Consider the following 23,977-nt stretch of genomic DNA (forward strand, 5'->3'; position numbering starts at 1 on the left):
TAGGTTCATCTTGCCTATATTACATAAATACCCAGGTCACACAGAACAACTTTATACCTCCCTGCTACTTCCAAGATGAAAACCCATGTTACATGCTCAGTTGCTAGATTCTGCACTGCCATGATGGATATTCATCAAAGAATGCTTTGTGCCACAAACTAGGCCCAAAATGCAAGACCTGTGCTCCTTCACGCTCCCTCCCTTATAGTCACTTTTAACTGTCTCTGTTTCTATGTTTTTACGTATGTATAATATAATCACCTTTTAATTACTAGTTTTTATTCCTTACCTGTTTTAAGTCTTATGTGTATTAAGTCGTATGTTTTATCTTATGCTAACCTATGACCAAAATAAAGTTTGATACTGATACTGGCACTCTGTATCTTTCCTGATAAAGGTAATCAATCAAGCTGAGCAAGGGTACTAAAACCAGGTCTGAAACTAGACTAAAATGGGTCTCAAAGATCTGCTTCCTCCAGGCACAACTGCAGCTGGCCAACTACCACCCTATTTATCCCATTTTTCAAACAATTATTGCCTCCCAAAGCAACTTGCTTCAATAAAGCAGAGACAGGCACTGCCACCAGGCTTTGAAATATACTCAAGGGAAAGGAAGCAGGGTGAACAGGTAGAGAAGGGAGATCAATTCTTCAGTGCAAGAACAAAGTGGTGAGCTATAAATGAGCTCTTCCCTTGCACCTGTTCTTGTCTGAATAGCAGGCAGGGGCTCTTGTTCCTTTGGCCAAATGATAGGGCCTGAGTGCCCTTTCCCCTTGCAGGCACAGGGCAACTGGCAGATTAATGTAATATGTCAATTGGTCAAATTATTTTGTAACTTTTTGCGTCTTTCACCCACTCATGCAAAAAGGAACAACAAAAAATCACTACATACTATATTTCCCCCCAATCTAAAGTGTAACACACACTGTATAGTACTGGTGTCATTTCTAGCTAACCGACCAAAGTGAGCAAGTTGGTTTATTTCTCAGCTTGTAAATGTTTTGATTCCACTGGTCACTAGAGATTTTGGAATGAAGTCTGGCAGATTTGTTTAGGGCACACGTCTAGGTTTCACATTTGAATGTAAGATTGATTCCCTTGCCCATTTTCAAAGGAGAAAGGAAAATGCAAATTCATGAAATATGACCTCTCCCTTGAAGACTTACATAGCAGAATGTCTCAAATGCTCTTTCAGATCTTGCTGTATGATTTGCTTTATGCAGCATTACAGTTACAGCCCTGCAAAGATTACACACACATGCCTTAGACTGACCTAATAAAGATCCCTTTGGCTTGAGCTAATATTTTTCAATGCTTATGGTTTTCAGGGAGTGAAGTATGAGCTATCTGCAAATGAATATGTATGAGCTTTATAGACACTTGTGTCTAAGACCACATATGACATTCAGCAATAAACCAAGTTAATTTGAACCAAACTTTAATCGTGAACATGCAACATTGCTGCAAATCTGAGCAAGGGCACTTTCACAATCAATGTTGCCCCAATAAGGGGTTAATTCAAAACCATTTGTGTCCTAGCTGTGAACTGAGACACAACAATAAGCCATTTGATTCTTTATTTTTACCAAGAAGCCAAGAGTGTGGTTCATATTTTACCTTTTGAAGAGGTGTGACTTCTTCTCTTAGGAGCCCTCCACGGGTAAATGCAAGTAGGGTTAAGGTAAAGGTACCCCTGACCATTAGGACCAGTCACAGACGACTCTGGGGTTGCGCACTCATCTCGCTCTATAGGCCGAGGGAGCCCAGCATTTGTCCTCAGACAGCTTCCGGGTCATGTGGCTAGCATGAGTAAGCAGCTTCTGGTGAACCAGAGCAGCAGCAGACGGAAATCCCGTTTTACCTTCCCGCCAGAGCAGTTCCTATTTATCTACTTGCACTTTGATGTGCTTTCAAACTGCTAGGTGGGCAGGAGCTGGGACCGAACAACGGAAGCTCACCCCGTCACAGGGATTTGAACCGCCAACCTTCTGATCGGCAAGCCCTAGGCTCTGTGATTTAGACCACAGCACCACCTGTGTCCCATGTGTACTCTGCTCTAAAAGCTCTAGTACTCATAGCACTGGGGATAGTTTCTATTCACTCAAGGGTCATGATACATTATATGGAGAATGGAGATCCAACCAGCTTTAAAAACATCCAGACATAAAATAAGCTTGTTATTTTCTATGGACACAATCCCCCAAATACTGATGTTGCACAACCTCAATTTAAATGAACAGAGCCGCAGGAAAACTTGGAAGATTTACAGATTTTAATCCCCCCACCCCCACCAAGTGGAATTTTTTAGATTTTACTTACTTACTCTTTGTTCCACCGATTAAGGAGTAGAGGGACTGAATGATGTTGAATATAGGAATGATACATGGCTCTCCCCTCTATCCTCATGCTGTTTTGAAGGGGAACGCTTCAGTTTTGTAATCTGCTGTGTCAGAAGATGTATCTGCTACAACCACCATTTTTTTCACGGGGGGGGGGGGGATAAGAGAAATCAAGGCTCTAGTTGATTTCCCCCACCCCACAATCATCATGGATCACTAAAAGACAACCTGTCTTTGTGCAACTAAAGTGATGACCAAGTACAGGTGAAGTGTTGCCACGGAAACAAAATACCTGGGGATCCATGTGGAAGGGTGCATGTTTTTCTTCCCTCCTGCCATGGCTGGAGATGTAATCAATGTGTCTGTGTCTGAAAGAGAACAAAAAAAAGACTGCCATTCTTGAAACTAGGTCTGAAAGAGACATCTATGGCACTAGGAAACCTAGTGGGTGAGCAGGACGTGTTGGAAAGTTAATGAGGTGAAACTGCTCTCATGTTTAGGCTATGTATACATGCAAATAAAGCTTGTATCACAGAAACACCACCTGTGACCATGGGCATCTATGGGGGATGGGGGGGCAAGTGCCGCTTTTTGGTGTTTTAATTTGCAGGAAAAATTCCTGGAGATGCCCATGTCAATGACCTTCATTCCAAAGAAGTGCAACTCAAGGAAATGACTCAATCCTGCTGACTGGACATCCAGTTGCCTCAAATATGTACTCCCCAATTATGTGTGTAATGTTAACTTTGTGTGCTCTTCCAAATTGGTAGTTCTGATAATTTGCTCAGGATATAATGGGAGAGGTTCCCTGGGCACAGAGCACTCATGGATCAGGGCGACTCAGTCTTCTGTTGTAGATACAGGGAGAAGAGTTTAATACATTGGTGAAGGGCACGTGAGGATATTTTAAAAATTTGGCTGTGCTCCTAAGCACATTTTACTCGGAAGTAACATTAGTTGCTATTAAGTGTGTTTAAGAATACAGTGGTACCTCGGTTTACGAACTTAATCTGTTCCGGAAGTCCATTCTTAAATCAAAACCGTTCTTAAACCGAGGCACGCTTTCCCTAACGAAGCCTCCCGCCACCGGTGCCCTTCCACCGTTCAGATTCCGTTCTTAGACCAAGGTAAAGTTCTCAAACCAAGACACTATTTCCGGTTTTGTGGAATTTGTAAACCAAATCGCTCTTAAACCAGACTGTTCTTAAACCGAGGTACCACTGTACACTGCCATTACAACACTATCTAAAACACTATCATCAACAAAATAACATATGCTCCTGGTATCTTATTGACACAGAGGAAGACCTTCAGACCTCTGGCAATAAAATATAGGGCTTCTTGAAGAAACAGAAAATGAAGAACTGTTTCTGTATTCCCCGGGACAGCAGTAATTGCCGGTTCTATGGCTTGTCTGGCTTAGAAGCCCATGACAACCAAAATCAGTGCATCAACTCAATTCACAAGCAAGTTACAATATTTCACTTTGGGAGTTAGGAAGTGATTTGAAGAAATCAACAGTTCATGGTTACTTTTGGAAACAGACATTTCACCAAGGGCTTTGGACTGTCCCCCCCCCCAAAAAATAATAATAATTCAGTTTCGTTTCTTCAGGTTTTTACATGATGACATTTTCAGGAAATATATTTTAATTGTTGCAGTAAAATTAAGTTGCTTAAAAGGACCACATGAAAAGCCTTCCTGCATCAGACCAAGCCATTCTGTTTCATACTACAATGTCCTGAACGATGTTTAACAACATAGCTTGAGCATCCCCAATGTGGACTGCATATTTTTGTAGGATAATATATTGTGATCTAGCAGCCTCATACCTGCTATTGCTTGGGAATTCTAAGAACCCACTCCCCACCAACCCCCAAAAGAAAAAGCAGTGGAGTTTTGAAATCAGTTGTGAAAATCAGTGGTTTTGAAAGGTCTAAACAAAATAAAAAATAAAAAATAAAAAAATCCTTCCAGTAGCATCTTAGAGACCAACCAAGTTTGTTCTTGGTATGAGCTTTCGTGTGTGTGTGTGTGTGTGTGTGTATATATATATATATATATATATATATATATATATATATATATATAGTGAATTAAAACAACCACAGAATTAAAACACCTCATATGAAAGGTCTTGTGTTCTTTCAGAAGATGCAAGACCTTAGCAAGCCACTGAGTTGTGGCAACTGATAATGTATTTCTTTTAAGAGCTAAAGTTGCCTGAAGGCACACACTGTTCTTAGAATATCATGATAGCACTTAATGGTAACAATCAATTCTGGACTGTGTTCAAGGTAGGCTTTAAAGCATGTCAAAAAACAGCAGCATCCATCTCCCCCCCCCCCCCCGGATCTCTAGTAAATCAGTGCCAACTTGTTGGTGTAATGCAGGGGTCGGCAAACATTTTCAGCAGGGGGCCAGTCCACTGTCCCTCAGACCTTGTGGGGGGCAGGACTATATTTTGAAAAGAAAAAAAAAGAACGAATTCCTATGCCCCACATATAACCCAGAGATGCATTTTAAATAAAATCACACATTCTACTGATGTAAAGACACCAGGCAGGCCCCACAAATAATCCAGAGATGCATTTTAAATAAAAGGACACATTCTACTCATGTAAAAACATGCTGATTCCCAGACCGTCCGTGGGCCGCATTTAGAAGGCGATTGGGCCACATCCGGCCCCTGGGCCTTAGTTTGGGGACCCCTGGTGTAATATGTACTCATCAGATCACCCTAGGGAAGGAGGAATCAAGTCTATCAACAGTATTCCAGATCAGCCCCATGAAGGTACATTACAAGGTAGATTCTGAAGAGCCATACGGTGGCATTTTAATGCCCCTTTGCAGTTGCTAGAAAATTGGGGGTGGGGGTGGACAGAAGGATTGATAAAGCTGGACAATATGCATGGCAGGAAGCTACAAATGACTGCTTCAGAGCACAACAAAAATATGTTTTCAAGTGGCTATTGTCACCCGATTTGAATTTACCTACAGCAGCCATGTCTTAAGCTTATGAAGATATGAAAAACAGTTGCAGGATCCTAAACCAAGAAACAAAAATATATATGCATTCATCATAATACCCAGTTACTCCCCAACACATCTCTACCGTCACCTATCCAAGGCTTGATCCTGGTGTAGCTTAACTTTGTTGTTTCCAATTGGAACCAAATGATGACGTGCACAATCATTGGCTGTATTAATCAAGCCCAGAGAGGAGCACCAGATGAATGTCACAAAGTCCCTCTACGTCTGAATGAGAATTCTCATGAACTCTCCAAACAATGCTGCAAGTTCTCTATTGCTAAATTGGAGCAATAGTATACTAAGCATTATGTTACAAACTTGGCAGTGTGTTGGTTCATGCATTATTTCTCTAAAACACATTTTTTAAAGGTTTATGGTTGTTTGCCTTTCAACAAAAATTGTTCAGTCACAACATTTATTCTACATAAGCACCATTGCACTGGAAAAAGCTGGATAGCCTTTCCAGTTCAAAATGAAACAAATATGAATGTAAACTCTTGGATTCTTCTGCTTTGGAGAATTACAAAGTCAACTTTCTACTTGGAAAAAAATGCAGATATATGCAATTCATCTCCAAACTACCTACACAGATGAGTGAGCTCCAGCCAACTCCGTTTCATATCAAAGCCTATATTTTGACAGTGCTTCAATTTTTTATTTCAGAAGCTTCTTCTTTCGTTTAATTTAGTACCCACTATTCACTTCTGTTGACTCTTATTGCTTGTAGAAAGCCTTCTTGGCTCTTTTTTAATAGACCAAAATTGGGTTTCATCACCTGAAAATATTGTCTTATGTTGCTGACAGTTAGTAGAAAAGGATCAATAGATGGAAAGCTGCAGAAGGAAGTGTGTTGGATTTTGCCACCACAGCAGCACAGGAGGGGGTGGAGAGGGGGAGGGAAGGAGAGAGAAGCCTTTGGCCAGAGTGTGTTACAAACCATTCCAAAAAAGCTAATTACAACAGCAGGTGCCAGATTCAGTGCAGTTGGCATTGTGTTCAGAAGACATAAAGCAGCATTTCAGACCATGATGAGGCTTTTCAGAAGTATGATGTTGTGTATCTAATCCATAATTTAAATCTCCCAAAATGCTTTCAGATCCACATGCCTTGAGCCTTTTTCAATTTAAACCTCCCTTAGATTAAGCACTCAGTATCTCTTCTGTTTATTTACATGGTCGCTCACAGATCTGCTATAGATTCTATAAGGTTGTCTTATGGCTATTTTAAAACATAAATTGGTTGAGCTCACTAGGTAAGGCTACTATCACTATTAAGAGGATTGAGCAATTTAAGCTAGCATAAGTTTTTCTTAAGTGAATGGTTTCATTTTCTAATGGCAATCCAAAAGAACGGCTAAGTGGACTTATATTGAGAGGTGTACATCTTCTCAGTAAAAGCCGAGCTGCTTCAACATGTTTACAGTAATCCTATTTTGTGCATTTCTTTTTGTCCTTTAGTTCTACTTCTCCTGTTTAAATAACAATTTTTTTAATTTGCAGTGGAATGATTTGGATTAAATCTCCATAAAGATAAAGAAAAGGTGTAAACATTTACTTTGCTGGCATCTTTCTTAATTTTGGGGGGGATTTAATTTTTTTAATGGATGTGCGGTGTGTGTTTCCCCCCTCAAGAGAGACAGCAAACAGCTGTGAAGATTAAAATGGAGCAAATTCCAATCTTGTAGAGCTCCACTGCCTTCTGTGGAGCCCTGCCAGAAATGTGTTCAGCTCCACCTGTCTATGCTGTCTTCCTTTCTGAATATTTTTAGTGTGACTTATTTTGTATCACCATCCAGAAAAAAGGCAAAAATAATTATGCAGCAATTCAAATGTGACATTGGGCACATAAAATAAATGAAACATGATCCATGCAGGGATACGCATAGACAGCATCACCTCTGAAACAAATTGCTAGCATATAAATATGTAAGCATTAGCAAATCACGGATCTATGGTGTGGGGGGTATGTCACAGTCATGTGTTAACACTGTACACATAGGCAACTGGTTTTAAACATGATGATGTCATCCATTGTTTCCTGCATAGAGTACTGCAATGCATTATATGTGGGGCTGTCTCGGAAGATGGTTCAAAAACTTCAGATGGTGCAAAATTTGACGGCCAGGTTGTTCACTGGGGCAAGGTGAGTTGAGTCTGTAACACTGAACCTGGCCCAACAACACTAGCTGCCAATGAGTTTCCAAGCCTAATTCAAAATGCTGGTGATCTATAAAGCCTTACACGGCTCAGGACCTCAATACCTTAAGGACCACCTCTCCCCATTCAAACTGACCCGGACCCTGCGCTTGTCATCCAAGGCTCTTCTCTGCATTCCCGCTCCAAGAGGTTCAGAGGGTGACAACACAAGAACAGGACTTTTCTGTGGCGGCACCGGAATGCTCTTCCCAGAAAGGCTCACCTGGAGTCAACATTACATGTCTTTAGGCGCCAGGGGAAAAGCATTCCTCTTTACCTCGGCCTTTAGCTATTAAACTATCTATGGCTTTTTAAGTTTGTGTGGAGGGGCTGTTATTTTTTTTCCTGTGACTTTTATTGTCTTCTAACATTACACTATGTAAATTATGAATGAATGAAACTTTATTTGCATCAGCCGTTGGCCATAGCAACAAAAAACATTGCGATACAGTGGTACCCCGGGTTACGCACACCCCGTGTTGTGGAGGTTCGAGTTGCAAACGCCCGCAACCCAGAAGTCTTTCCAGAGCGCGTGCAACCCGCATGCAACCCCCGGATGCACAGAAGTGTTCTGCACACTTCACGCATGCACAGAAGTGCTCAAATCAGGCTTCTTCTGGGTTCCCCCCCCCCATGCGTTCATGATACTGACCTAGCATTTTTCTCATCAGTTTGCTCCATGACAGTTCCATGAATACCAAACTTCTAAGAACAGAACTGGAGCTGCAGTCACGGAAAGTCTGCACACCCTATCCTACCACAGCAAATGGGAAGGGTGTGTGTAAGAATGCCACCTCTTAAAGCAGCGCCTGTAATTGCATGTGTATGTGAGCTTGTTCTGTAGTGTCAGCTTGGTGTAAACATGTAGTAAGTCTTGGTGGGATAGAACTGTATACAGGCTGCATGCCAATAAGTCATGGGCTCCACAGCACCCCATTTGATGCTCTGTATAGTAATTTGGAAATTGACGTCTTTTGTGAAAGCTGACTGGAATAAGAATTTGTTCCTAAATGCACTTTCTTGTTAGGACCACTTCACAAAAGACCATACCCTACACTGTTGTCATTTAAACTGACAGAACATTTTACCAAGAACACATACATACGTAGCTTTTTCACCATATGCATCTAGGAAAAATCTGATGCATGAAGTGGCCCTAAATTCTAGCTGAATCAATATGCCATTAGAGAATATATAGTAATTAAGGCATTATAATCTAAAGGGGTAACTGAAAATTAGCAATGGATCCTATCAGATGATACTTTTCTTAAAAAAAATATGTTGTAAAGTGCATGCAAACAGTACTGGAGAGAGCAGAATGCTACAATTTGCTTCCTGCTTCCCAGTTGGAGGCTCTAGGAGTCAACAACTGTGTTTTTATTCTAAAATAAGAGCTCAGGTTATTTTATAAGACATTATGCCTGCTCTACGTAGAAGCTAGAGAACACCTCTGAATCTCTATTACAGTATTATTTAAGCCATCTAAGCATAGCCTTCTAAGTCACCACTCTTGCTATTTAACTGGGAGACGGAAAAGTATGTTTGTTTATCTGCTACTGACTACAGCTGAACTGATATGGTGACAAACTGTCTAAATTTGGACTAGATGGGGCAGAGGACCGTTTGGTTGTTTCACCATGAATATCCATAACATAAGAATATGATATTTTAAAATAAATAAAACTCTGGAGTTTGGGGGTTGTTGTTTTCTAATATGACCAAAAAAGTTGCTATAAGAAATTAATAGCATATTTTCATAAATTTGTGAATAACAAAACAAGCATGTTTGGTGCATGTAGTAAAAGGCCAGTTCACAGATAGCTGTATGTGGAACCAAATATTCAGCAGATATATCCCACCTCTTCTCATTCATTGCATCTTTTCATGTTAGCTCCATCTGCATATGCACATAGACACTGTTCTCAAAGCTCTTGCTAAGAAATAAAGGAATGGATAAATGGCACAAGTGGGACTACTGCCTCTTCATCCAAGAATAAACATGTGAAGAGGTTCTGATTCAAACTGATTATTTTATATGTGACATGAGAGGGTGCATGCACCTGAATCTTTCCGCTGTATAATGTTACATGCTCAGCCTACTTGCTGAGACTGAACTAGCTCAAGCTCAAAGCTGAAGCTCAGACTGACTGTCTGAAAGGTCAATATGCCAACTAAAAAAATACTCGTTAATAAAGTTTAAAACAAACAAAATAATGGCAAGCAAGCATTTCCAAAACATGCTCTCCTCTGCCAAAAATAATAATAGAGTATTTACAGAGCAACGATGCTCCTAGGACTGCTAGTATATAGCATAATGAGCTCCCCCCCCTTTGCCACTTTTTTTTAACAATGCCAAGAGATGCTGTAATAATTTCTGGTTATAATATTTTGCTTCTGTAATCTGTTGCAAAATGCAGAGTAAATTTATTTTTTTCTGAATTCATGTGTAACAAATTTAATAAGGTCACAATCCCCCTGGTCTAGATTTCCATTCTTGAAAGGTTTTCACTAAGTATATTACACATACCCCTTTCCACAACTGAGCTCACTTCCTTCCTGTCTGGCTTTGAACTTCACTGACAAGCAAGGAACAAGTTCTCAGCACAGCAATTAGGGAAAAGGCTGTCTTTAAGGCAACTGAAGTTGCTTTGATCTTAACAGGCTCAACTATTATGCTGCAGTGAGTTTATCTACTATAGTTTGTTGCATTTGTCCTATTTATTATACTTTATATTGTTGCAGTAACTTGCAAGTTGTGATGTTGAAGGTAAATTACTTTCCAGCTATTCAGTCTGCATGTTCTCTACCCAATTCAGTATTTGCTTCTGAGTATGCTGAAATGCCATAGAAGTTGCCAGATTCTGACCTGTTGAGTAAAAGCTAAAGAACAGCAATGCATTATTCTGGGAGAACCCAACTCTACTGGAGCACCATGCCAGTGTTCGGAAGTTAATGTCTAGAATATCATGTTTTAAATGTATTTAACATATTATGATCGCCTTGTAAGAGCTATGTTATAAAAGGAACCTGTAAGTATTAAATTAAAGGACTCTAGTTCTGCTTCCTAACAGACAAGATGGCACAAGATTGAATAGGGAATTGAGGCACCTGACAATCTTGCTGACCTGAAATTATTATAACAATAGGCACTGGGAATAGGTCACAATTTGGTAAACCTAGAAAGTAAGCATCAGTTTTACCTTTCTACTCACAGGAGCTTACTGTCAGAGTGTCAGATGCCACCATACAAGATCTTGTCCTAGAAACCATTTCCATTATAGTAGAAATGCTGTTTACCAGATCTCCACCCAACTACTGCAGTTGCTGGTAAACTCCCAATTCTACACCCAGTAAGTTCAGCTGTGTTTTATTGCAGTCATTTCATTGGATCACAGGAAATTATAAAAATGGTTCCCATGACACAAGCAGCAGACACATTGCAAAGTTGCCTCCCATTATATGTCATTTTATTCTTAGTAATTTCCAATGGTATTGTGCTGTAATTAGAATTCACACACACAGCCCAATAAAAAAGACAACACAGCTGTGCAGCACAAGGGGCTAGGAAAAGGGATTGAGATGGGTGTCTCTGATAAGGCAAGGGTTCTAGTTGTACCAATATGTTTGCTCTAGGAACTGGTACAATCCTTCCTACTAGCTGCCACCTTGGTATGAACAAAGTCTAATAATTGTTGCTTCTGCAACTTCTTACATAAATTCAAAACATTTTTCTCCATTTGGTAGAATAAATGTTTTTATTTACGTATCATTGTTTTTATACCAGGATTTTAAACCAACTTCAAACCAACACATGTTCCACAACATTTTTTATGGCTGCAAATCTAAAGCTCAAATGTTAACTACCTGTATATTTTTTAAACCCTTACAAACACACAAACACAAACATACAACTAATTTTAAAAAGAAAATTAAGATGAAAATGATTTCACCTTTGTGCTGGATTTCAAGCCAGATAACCTACCCTTTTAAAGGGTACATTTTTTATAATTTTACAAAAATGCCTATTTAATAATACAACACCTCTGAATGCCTTCAATAGTCATTATTTAAGGACAATCATCATATGCTCCAACTGCCATTTGAAGCCAGTAGTCCAAGCTCCTAAAAATTACGAAGTTGTATAAATTCTCCCCGCCTTTTAGGAAACCATGTTCACTTTCTTTCCAGGAAACAGGGCTGTCAGCAAAGCCATGAACAATGAGAGATATCCAGTGAGCCAACTTTGGTTCTTCAAAATACGAACTGTTGTGGGAAGGAAAAGAGAAGCAAAACTATAAATTATATTAAGCTTTGCGAGAGAAGTTAAATCATAGCTGTTCACCTAACCAGCACCATCAGTGGAAACCAAGGACTTCTGCTTGTGTAACAGGGCTCCCCCCTGCACCCCCTCCCTGAAATTGGCTGCAAATGAAATGATTGGAAAAACACTGAAACCAGTATAATATACAGTTTTGCATAAACACACATGCAGTGCAACTCAATGCATGTATATTCAGAAGTCAGTTCAGTGGTATTGATGCTGTTGTAAGTATGTTTAGGGCTCAATTTGATCAACTCCTGGTGTTGTTATAACATGCTAAATAGGACAGATTGTATAGCTAACTGCTTACCATATTTGTTCGAACAAATCAATTATCTTCTCTGGAAGTATAAAGCCGGTTATTGTACACAACAAACCTTGTTCTACTGTTGTGCTCGGTTGAGGGCATGAATATGTTGATAAGAAACTAGATGATGTATTTTCTCTGCAAAAAAGAAGATATGCCAAATAAGACCCTATACAAGACTCTTTAATATTTTAACATACCGACTGCTAAATAAATGTTCTGCTTTAAAAATCTGTGCACCATGCAGCTAACTCACCAAGTGCTGAATAATTTCCCCTTTCACTGGACAAAATCCATTTAGTAAATTCTCCTGTACAATTCCCATTGTGTCAGTAGATTGTGCCCTTTGAGATGTGTGAACAACAGTGATGTTCAGCAGAAAAAATTCATTCAGCTTACTTTTTAATAACCTAGATATAACAACTATCCAAATGACATTATGCACTATAGTGTCTAAATAACTTTTATTTATAAACCACCAAATCATTTAAAATATCAGGGCAGTGTACAACAATTTATACAAGCATAATAAAACACAAAAGACAATAAAAACAATACAAAATAATCATTAAAATGGCTGGGAAGTTTAACCAGTGGCTTGGCTCTGTCGGCAGAAAAAGGACTTCAACAGATGCCTGAAAGTGGATGCCTTGTGTTGTGGATACTCCCCCTTTCGCTTGGCTGTTCCTTTCATTTTGAAAATATGATGGGTTTTGCCATTTTATAGTGATGTTTTTCCTACTATTTTTAATACTCGTGTATGTGTGTGTGTTTATATGTAATTTGATATTAAGCCATTTGAATTTCTTTTGAAGAAAAATAGTCAGGTTTACAACAAGCAACAGATACTTACAAGCCAGTGTGAGTGAAAATGGCACCTAGCCATTCAAATAATTCCTGAGCACTGCATGCTGTTTCTGGCTCTCCTTCCAATTTATTGCTCTCCAGAACTGGACACTGCACATTTCTTAATGTGCTGAATGTTATTTTTGGCTGAAGTGCCTGTATTTGGTTTTTGGGAAAGTATGACATCAAACTTGATTCTTCTGATCCTTGAATGCAAACAACACACCCCAAAAGTTAAAAAAAGAAACAGACTTTAAAAGGAGCATTTCCCCCCACACTATTCAAACTCTTTTATGATTGTATGCAATTTGGAAAGATAGATTTAGTGAAATACAGTGTTCAAATTAAATCTACTGTTTATCTATGCCATGCCAGAGCCTAAGATTTCCAGCCTCCTCCTCTCAATCCAACAAGTTGTCACATTCCTTTTAGGATAAAAAGTATACTTTCAGATCCATTTAGCACTTAGGAGACCAACCAGACTGTGCCACTTTGCTGGAAACTGTGTTATCAACATTATTAGAGGCTTAAACTGAAAAATGAAATTATTGGAAAAATGCAAGAACACAGGAAAAATAATTGCAAATTAGGAAGTGCACAAGGTCATAATTCTAATACACTCCTTATCCCATCCACACAATCTTTAAGGCTTATTTGTACAATAATGCTTATTATTATTATTCTCTTGTACATTTAAATATGTGTGTGTGTGTGTACTCAAAACCAAAAAATCAATTGTTTTTGGTGTTTAATATGTACGATCATCTCCCACAAATTTAGTTCTACTTTCGATGCCTAAGCATTCCAGCCTATTACATAAAAGAAACCCCATTTCTTAGAAAATACATGCACTTTCCAAACTATGGTCTGCAGTTTTGCCAAACAAAGGGCTCTCCTGACAGACAGATTACCCTTCCTATATTACATTTACATGCACCTTAAGTGTGTATAGACACCTATAGGTCACATGTAAAAACACCAGAATCAGCCTTTAAAATAGAATGGTATTTATCATGTATGTCTTCTGCCATTCCCTTTTATGGTTAACGTGCTGTTACCTGTTTGGTGCCAAGCCATCAAGAAATCAAACTCTAGTGGCATTTTTTCCTTCAAGGCCCAGATCACTCTGTTGTATTTCTTACTATCAGGACTGAAGGTTGAATCAGTCAAATCAACAGTAATAACTATTAAAAGGAAAAAGTATAAATTTTGATGTGTACATAGTATCAGTAAATCTTATGCTACCTGGATAATTAAGTAGGTACTCTTTCTAAAAAGAAGCTAACATTGCGATAAAAAATGTTAATGAGTATACACCAGGTATTATTTACAGTATTTCAACAGAAAACAAAAAAGATTCCGTAAGAAAACATTTAGAATCTACACTAATCCCCAAATGCCTGATGGAATTAAGGTATTTTCACTTGACTACAAAATGAGACCAGGAGACATGCAGACTACCTCAGGAAGAGCATTCTACAGGAGCCACAAAAAGTCCTACTCCTAAGAGAGAATAACCTTACCTCCCTAGAGGAAGGGTTCTACAACAAGGCCTCACTAGCACATTTTGAGACTCTGAGCGGTTGGAATAGGAGCACGTGCCCTGTGAGATATATCAATCTCAGATTGTACATGCCATTAAAGCTTTGTGAATTGATCCCTGAAACAAGCTGGTAATGAATACTAACCTCAACTCATCTCTAGTTCTACACAGCGTTTACTGGCCCAAGATGGGCATAAATATCCTAGTCTGTATCTGAAGGCAGACTGAGCCATAGAATCATAGAACCGTAGAGTTGGAAGGGACCCCGGGGGTCACCTAGTGCAACACTCTGCAATGCAGCACATTCAATACGTGGTCTTCCGTTCAACTTGAAAGCATACTGGATCCTGCTTAGCTTTGCAAATGAGCTATCAATTTTATTGCTGCACCACTAGGACGGCTGTCCAATGAGTTGAGTATTATGATATAAATAGGGATGCACATTGAAATAGGCATATGCATCTGCACAAGCTACATGTGTTGAGAACTACTTATTTAAGTATTTCCCTTGTTTGATCAGGAAAATTGATCTGTAAGGGGCAAATCTGTTTATTCAAGCAGAATCCAACTCAAATTCCAAACCTCAAAAGCTGAGGGTGTGATGTCTTATATTCATAAGAAACCCAAGAACTGGAAATAAGTGGGGTGTTATCTAAGAAATAGGTACTTACTGTATCTCATCGGCTTTTTACCAGAATACAGAGAAGGACGGCCTTGCAGTCCAAGCTCTTCATAAGTATCCTTGTCTACTGATATAATTAATTTGCCTATAAACAAAAATAATTGCAAGTAATCATATTTTCCGACTTCTTAATACATACTACAAAGTAAAAGCACAAACACAAAATGAACTAATAACGCTGAATTAAAATTGTGAACAGTTATTACCAGAAGATAACAGGGATCAACTACATTGATTCTCATTTTCTACTCTATTTTGGAAAGCAGCTTGTTATGTATACACATTCTGTGGAGTGGTTCAGACTTACCTGGCTAAGGATTGCCCATGCGTACTGGCATACAATATGATGTGAAGGCTGTACACATAGGTCTATATGCTTTGAGGCCTGAGTCTTACAACCCTTAATCCTCAAAAAGAGAATAAAAGGCAATGTGAATCAAGACTAGGCCTGGAATACCTTAGTTGCACATTTTCTTATATGTGTGCTGAGAAGTAAAAACATGCGCACTAGATTTTCTACCTAAAAACATCTTTGGACCAGGTGAGTATATGAATTACATCCCCCTCTCTCTTCTGTGTGCGCACGCACGCACACACGGCTTCTATAGACCACTAGTTAGTCTAACTGAACTGAATGATACTTTTTAGTACTATAAAACTTGAAATATGCTAAATCTATTTGTTTTCAGCATGATATCATACCTGTTGGTAGCAGAGCAGCTGTATTGTCTTGGTCAATCCTTGTTTTATACGTAAGAGCATAACATGAACCTAAAACACAGAAAGACTTCAGTTTATTGTTTCTTTTTTAAGTTGTTATTAGTTTTTGTTTGTTTTTATTATATCATGTTCTTCAAAGAAACTGCAATAGTTAAACTAATCTGGGAGTGCCACTTCTACTTGTTGTGATGTTACTTCTAGTAAAAATGTAAAGGTAAAGGGACATGGGTGGCACTGTGGTCTAAACCACTGAGGCTCTTGGGCTTGCCACATGACCTGGAAAGCTGACTGTGGACAAACGCCAGCTCCCTTGGCCTGAAAGCAAGATGAGCGCCACACCCCATATTCGCCTTTTGATTAGACTTAACTGTCCAGGAGTCCTTCACCTTTTACTTCTAGTAACATTTACTTCTAGTAACATCACAAGAAAATACTGCATTCAAGGATTGCAACACCTAGCTTTCAACATCTCCTGCAGCAAAAACAAAAAAACTCCTGCAGCCAGAACACAAGGCACCAATGCACTCAAAACCCTCAGAACTATTATATTGGACACAATGTTAGAGCCAAAGTACGCAGAGGCTGTTACAACTGAATGAAATCAAAGTTTTGGAAGAATTGACCATATTTGGATAACAAAGGAATTGATTGGTAGAGTGTCTAGATGTGAGATAACGCCAAGGACATTGTCAGATCACAATTCGATTGATCTAGAATTGAAGAGCAAAGAGAAAAGTCCCATCAGATGGAGAATGAATGAAAGTCTATTCGAGGATCCAGAAGTAGTGAATAAGGCGAAGCAGGAAATAATTGATTATTTTAATTTGAATCTACGAAAAGGAACCGGGCTGGATGTGGTTTGGGATGCGAGTAAGCCGTAATGCGAGGATTTTTGATTCAAAAGAATAGCCAACAGAGAAAGAAAAAGAAAGCAAGAAACAAGAAATTTTGAGTCAATTAATGATCTGTGAGAAGAAATTGATATTGAAACCTATGGATACCCAATTAAAACAAAATATAAAAATATTACAGACTCAGTTCTCCATGCTGGTGAATCAAGAGATTGAATGGAAAATCAAACAGATGAAACAGAAAAGTTTTGAATCAGCTAATAAGACTGGAAAGTTATTGGCTTGGCAATTAAGGAAGAGGCAAAATCAGAATGTAATTAACAAACTGGAAATTGGAGATTGCATAACAGAAGATCCGAAGGAAATTTAAAAAGCCTTTCAAAGATACTATAAAAACTTATACCAGCAGGAGAAGGAGAATGGAAGGAAAATAGATTTATATTTGGAAAAACACAAATTGGATAAAATCTCGAAAGAGAAGGTGGATTATTTAAATACTCAAATTACGGCGATAGAAATACAACAAGCGATTAAAAGAATGAAATTGGGGAAATCTCCAGGACCAGATGGATTGTCGGCAAGATATTATAAGACTCTCAGCGAGCAACTGATACCGGTGCTGAAAGAAGTAATGGACAATATTATGAAAGGTGGAAAGATCCCTACTACATGGAAAGAAGCATATGTAACTTTAATACCTAAGCAAGAGGCAGACCGATTAAGTGTTAAGAATTATCGGCCAATCTCTTTACTTAACAATGATTACAAGCTTTTCGCAGATATTATGGCCACAAGATTGAAAGGAATTTTAAATGAAATAATTCATAAAGATCAAACAGGTTTTCTTCCTGGCAGACAGTTAAAAGAAAATGTTAGACATATTGTTGACGTAATAGAGTATCTGGAAACCAGGAATGATAAACCAGCGGTATTAATGTTTGTTGATGTGGAAAAAGCTTTTGACAACATTTCTTGGCAGTTCATGAAGAAGAGTATGGTCGGAATGGGAATAGAGGGGTCTTTTTTGAGAGGAATTGAATCGATATATTCAGATCAAAGAGCAAAGTTAATAGTCAACAATGAAATAACAGAGAGCTTTGATATAACAAAAGGCACCAGACAAGGTTGCCCGTTGTCACCTTTATTATTCATAATGGTCCTGGAGATTTTAGCTAAAAGATTGAGAAATTGCCCGGAAGTAAGAGGAATTAAAGTTGGTGCAAAAGAATTTAAGTTAAAAGCCTTTGCGGATGATTTGGTGGTAACGGTAGAAGAACCCCAGAGCAGTGTTCCGAAAATATAAGAAGAGATGGAGAAATTTGGTCGACTTGCAGGTTTTAAATTAAACAAAACTAAAACAAAGATAAAACAAAATCGAAAATTCTTTCTAGTAGCACCTTAGAGACCAACTGAGTTTGTTCCTGGTATGAGCTTTCGTGTGCATGCACACTTCTTCAGATAAGAAATAGTATCTGAAGAAGTGTGCATGCACACGAAAGGTATCTGAAGAAGTGTGCATGCACACGAAAGCTCATACCAGGAACAAACTCAGTTGGTCTCTAAGGTGCTACTAGAAAGAATTTTCGATTTTGTTTTGACTATGGCAGACCAACACGGCTACCCACCTGTAACTAAAACAAAGATGATGGTGAAGAATATGGAGAAAGAGAAAGTAGAAGAATTAGAGCAAAAAACTGGTATAGCGGTTTCAAAGAAGGTGAAGTATCTGGGAATCTGGTTAACTCCCAAAAATATTAATTTATTTGAAGATAATTACCAACCAGTTTGGAAAGAGATCAAGAAAGATTTAGAAGTCTGGACTAGATTTAAACTATCCTTTAGTGGAAGAATAGCTGCAACCAAGATGAATGTTCTACCAAGGATGTTGTTTTTATTCCAAACGATTCCGATAAATAAAGGGACAGGACAATTCAAAGAATGGCAAAAAACATTGTCAAGATTTATCTGGCAAGGGCAGAAACCAAGAATAAAATTCAAATTGTTGATAGATAAGAAGGAAAGAGGGGGCTTTGCCCTACCAGACTTGAAGTTGTATTATGAAGCGTCCTGTCTGTGTTGGTTAAAAGAATGGATGACATTACAGAATACTGAGCTCTTAGACTTAGAAGGACATGATAATAGATTTGGATGGCACTCCTATCTTTGGTATGACAAAGTAAAAGTTCATAAAGGTTTCATGCACCATGTGATAAGGAGGGCCATTTTCGAAGTGTGGGATAGGAATAAGGAGACTTCTGGAGAGAAAAACCCCATGGTGGATCTCACCGATTGACGTACTTACATTAAAGAAAGTTAATATGGAAGGTAAAAGGTCTACATATGGGGATTTGTTAATGAGAACAGAAAGAGGTTGGAAGTTAAAACCATATCACAAGATTGAAGATACTTTTACAGGATGGATATAGTATCACCAGGTGAATAATCTGTTGTTAGAAGATAAAAAAATTGGTTTTGAGGAGAAAAAATCTAGATTACAAACTGAGCTACTGGAAAGTAAAGGCAAATTTCTTACAAAAATGTATGATTTGTTGTTAGAATGGTATACTAAGATGAGTTGACGAAAGAAGTGATGATAAAATGGGCCATAGACTTTGGGCACAATATAGAATATGATGCATGGACAAAATTATGGAAAGAGACGATGAAATTTACTGCATGTGTAGCTTTGAAGGAAAATCTTTATAAGATGATGTATAGATGGTACTTGACTCCAGTAAAATTGTCAAAAATGTATAGAATGCATGATAAGATGTGTTGGAAATGTAGACAGGAGGAAGGGAGTTTTTATCACATGTGGTGGACTTGTGGTAAGGTCAAGACCTTTTGGGAATCTATTTATAATGAACTTAAGAAGATGCTTAAATATACTTTTCCAAAAAGACCCGAGGCCTTCTTATTGGGTTTGATGGGAGATGAAATAGCTAAGAGGGACAAAAGACTGTTCATGTATGCAACAACTGCAGCGAGAATATTGCTTGCCCAAAAATGGAAACTACAGGAACTACCAACGATTGATGAGTGGCAGACGAAGATGGCGGAATATGCTGAACTTGCAAAACTGACCGGCAGGGTCAGAAACCAGGACGACTCGAGGTTTCGAAAAGAATGGAGTAAATTTGTGGAGTACTTAAGATTGAATAGAGGAAGTTTGAAAACACTGGTAGGATTGGAATAAACCTTTGACATTGGTTAATATGAAGGAATAAAAACTGTGCGATAAGATTGGACTAGAAAACCGACTGACGTGGGGGAGGGAAGTCATAGCTCGGCGGAGCGATGGTTGAATATAATTTGTGTTAGATATTGAATTGATTGGTTGTATATTTGGAAAATTAATAAAAATTTATTAAAAAAAATACAACTGAATGAAATACCAAAAAGCAAAAACAAACAAAAATGCCCAATTTTCTAAGGTGCGTCTCTTCAAAAATCCTTCAGGAGCCAAATATTTTCCTTAAATTAATTATAATCCACCTCTATGAAACAGTGTTCAGTCATGCTTTCTTATCTATTTCAATGGTTTCTTACCTTTCTTCACAAATGTGTTAATAAATTCCTGTGTAACTAACTCATGAAGCGACAAATTTTTCACCAAGTAGTACTGCCCAATATCTGCAACTGTATTTTTTAGTGCTTCTGGAACTGCTCCACAGTCAGGGATAAAAAAAGACACCTATTCAGAAAACATTTGGGATATAAATGAGGTATTACAATCATTGATAAACAGACTGCAAAATACCTTTTACACAGCTCCACAGATAAACATTAATACAATGCTGGCTGTTTTATATTAAATAATATCTCAAACAACAAAGCAGTGTTTTAAACCTATTATGAATAGTTAGTACCCAAATACTTGTGCATTTGTAACCAATTCTTTTACCAAGAAAGTCAAGATGACAAGGATTTATCCTGCTTTATTCTCCCAGCATTCCTGTGTTAGGTACACTGTCTGTAGGTTTGCTCATGCTGAACACAGCTACAAGCTATCTCTACACACTTACAAATGTTTGCAAGAAAGTGTCTGGGGCTGATGGAATCTGGAGTCCTGCAATATCTGTAGGGCCACAAGTATCCCCACGTAAAGCATGCAAGAGGAAAACTGTAGCTCTACAAGCTATATGGATTGGATACAAAAGGCCACATCTTATGTGCCCACGTTACATGCCAAAATAATTTTTGTTGTTATTGGCATCCATCTGTCTCAAGAGACAATGAAGTGTGCCTCTAGGGGTGAAGTCAAACCGCTGGAGAATCATAGCGCCTGCTGTGGCTGCAGAGACTGGTAACTTGTAACTGCTGCCTCCTCCATTGTTTTCACTGTGTTAGCAGCACTGAAGTGACCACTCTTGGGTGCAAGCTTGGGCAGTGGGTATGGAAGTCCTAGGCTGCCCAAACTACATGATCTTGCACCCCAGCCTGCTGATGTTGTCCAAAGAAAACGAAAGCAATACATTAAGTGCCGGCTTGGCTTCAGGAGTTGTCAGAAGGAGGCATACAAGATGCCATCCATCTATCTTAGGGACTCCACTCCTGAAGATATCCCGCAAGGCAGTGAGTACTAAATATATTATACTGTTGGTATTAAACTTTAATTTAATCCATGCTTTCCCCTTTCCCCTCCATTGTCTCATAAGCCCTTTAGTGTTATGTCTGTTAGACAGTTGAACTGTTCTGTCAGGGAATATTTTATTCTTTGCACAACCCTCAGTAGAATTTTAAACTTGAAACCAGCAAAAAACAAAATAATACAGTAGCTTCGTAGTGATGTGCCAAGATACTTTTAGGTTTTAAAACTAAGGGCCAAGTTATATATGATGTATAGGCTGATGTGTTTAAACAAGGGTTGACCCCATTCATGTCTGATTTTTAGAACAAAAGGCTCATGTAAGGGTGGTGAGAAACTATCTTTAAACTCATAGCCATGAAGTTGTGTGTTGCATCTAGTTTGGCCCATATTCTGTTACTGTATAAGGTATGTGCTTATTTAAGCCATGATTTTGGACTGTTACTGAATAGAATTGACACTGGTGGCTTTTAATCTGTTTTATGTTTTGTTCTTTTTAATTTCATTGGATGGGTGTGTTGGCACTGTTCTTTAGTATAACATGCTGGTTGATTTTTAATTTTATATGTAAGTTGATTAGAGACTGAATAAATAATAGTCTTGAATGGGTTGAGTTTTTTAAATGCTTTTCTAAGTGCCTCATGAGATTTAAACATTAAATAAATACCATATTGTTAAAGATAGTCTGAAACTATTAGTGTATTGCAGCAAAAGCAATACAGTCTTGCAAGCACTTTAATAACTAACATATGTATTGTGGCATAAACATTTGTGGAGAATGATACATTTCATCAAAGGCATAAACACTATATTCAGTTGGCAGAGGTGTGTGTCCATGGGCACATATTTTGCAGCCAACTGGCACCATTGGATATTTTTTAAAAAACAAACACCCTCAGGCCAAATGGCAGTGATGCAAGAATGATGTATTGCTACTTACAGCGCAGCAAAAAACAATGTCATATCTAGAGAGGCTGTTTGTCAATCCTGTCTGCATACTAGATACATATACTTTTCTTAAAATCTACTAAAATTAGCTGAGCAGAGGACAGGCAGGTTACAGTTAAGGGGTAACACGGGGCAAAACTAGGCTTTATTTCACCAGGTCAAAGACCCAGTTTGGCACAACCCCCACATTTATGTACACACACACAGAGGCTGGGAGCCTCAATGACACCTCTCTGGAAGCTTTACCTGGGGCAATGGCACTGGGTAATATATTGTTTTATTTTGAAAAGAATTGTTATGTCCAGAGGGGTGTTTGTTTTTTTTTAGCAGGAACTTAGGGAAACTGAATTCCCTTACCTTTTAAAACTTAAATAATTATTTTTGTCTGGGGGGAGGGGTTGGAACAGATATACAGCCAATGCCTGAGCCAAATATAGATTACCTACACCTGTAATCAATAAAGTTGTGGCTACTAATAATCCAGATCATTGTCTGCCTGTGTTTAATAATCACATCTTACATTTAGCCACTTCTGTGGCGGTGGGAGCCCACAGCCAAACTTCGTGGTGAATTCCCCCCCTTTCCCCCCCAGAAAGAGCAATCAAAAACCACAGAATAGTAAGCAAGGAACACCCCCCCCCTTTATCAGGCTGGATAAATCAGTAGAGGGGGGAACTGTTTTGGTATTGAAGCCTTAATGACAAAAATTAAAACAAAACCCTGCCCTGTAGCCTTAGAAGGAGCAGGGCACTAGGAGTTGCCACGCATTTCAATAATTCGCCACTTTTATCACTGCCACATGGCCATTGAAACTCAGCAAGCACCGCCTAGAAGTTTCAATTTTACATAAAAGCTTTTAAGAAACGGCCGTTTCGCCACAGCAGTAACCGCAGATACACCTGTGGAAGTCAATGAGGCGGTGCAATCCTGAACCACCTCATCCATCGTAAGCACCAACGAAGTTCGTACAGCCTGAGGCACTCAGGATTCCGTTACCGCAACTCTCTCAGCCCCCCCCCACTCACCTGGCAATTGAATGCGTGGTCCCGCACGTGGGCCGCGTGGCGGGACCGCTCGTGCCGCACGTGGCTCCCCTCGCACACCAGCACGTGACGGGGGCTCTCGCGGAGCCACCTCAGCGGGGCGAACATGCCGCGCCGCGTTCTTTAACCGAGCCGCCGCGCGCAACCGAGGAAGCTGAACCGGCCAATAAGGAAGGCGGGGCATAAGACGTCACTCGTTCGTAGGGAGGCGGTCTGTGGGTTGGGAAAAAGGGGCGGAGGGGAGGAGGTACGCGCGTGCGCGCTCGCCGTTAGGGAAGCGCTCGTGCCGTCGCTTTACGTATAAAGGTTTCCCGCACTTGCTTTGGTTTGAGTGACGGTTGAGAGAGGGGAGGCTGGGTGCTGAGAAAAAAAAAAAAAAAGCCCTTCAGAGTGAAACATAGGACTAGTGAAAACACAAATTTATCAATTTATCATATAATATAATATAATATAATATAATATAATATAATATAATATAATATAATATAATAATATAATCGCCGAAGAATTGATGCTTTTGAATTATGGTGCTGGAGGAGACTCTGAGAGTCCCATGGACTG

General features: G+C 39.0%; 1 protein-coding gene across 2 annotated transcripts in view; it reads right to left on the minus strand.

Moving 5' to 3' along the window:
• Nucleotides 1-23,558, minus strand: part of RPP40 (ribonuclease P/MRP subunit p40) — a 29,225-nt gene extending 5,667 nt beyond the window's left edge. The window contains exons 1-9 of one of the 2 annotated variants that reach the window (XR_004427011.1): nt 23,399-23,558; nt 20,387-20,531; nt 15,969-16,037; nt 15,256-15,351; nt 14,100-14,225; nt 13,049-13,247; nt 12,199-12,333; nt 11,609-11,830; nt 2,632-2,707 (exon numbers count right to left, since the gene is read on the minus strand). Coding sequence is in view for 1 of the 2 variants with exons in the window: in XM_033154504.1 (XP_033010395.1) it covers nt 11,635-11,830; nt 12,199-12,333; nt 13,049-13,247; nt 14,100-14,225; nt 15,256-15,351; nt 15,969-16,037; nt 20,387-20,531; nt 23,399-23,524 (1,092 nt within the window). In the remaining variant the exon portion in view is untranslated. Of the gene's footprint in view, nt 1-2,631; nt 2,708-11,469; nt 11,831-12,198; nt 12,334-13,048; nt 13,248-14,099; nt 14,226-15,255; nt 15,352-15,968; nt 16,038-20,386; nt 20,532-23,398 lie in introns of those variants that run through there. The other variant, XM_033154504.1, reaches the window with a different exon arrangement.
• Between the last annotated feature and the right edge of the window lie 419 nt (nt 23,559-23,977).

The sequence above is a fragment of the Lacerta agilis genome, chromosome 7 (genome assembly GCF_009819535.1).
Source record: "Lacerta agilis isolate rLacAgi1 chromosome 7, rLacAgi1.pri, whole genome shotgun sequence".
In the NCBI taxonomy this organism is placed as follows: Eukaryota; Metazoa; Chordata; class Lepidosauria; order Squamata; family Lacertidae; genus Lacerta; species Lacerta agilis.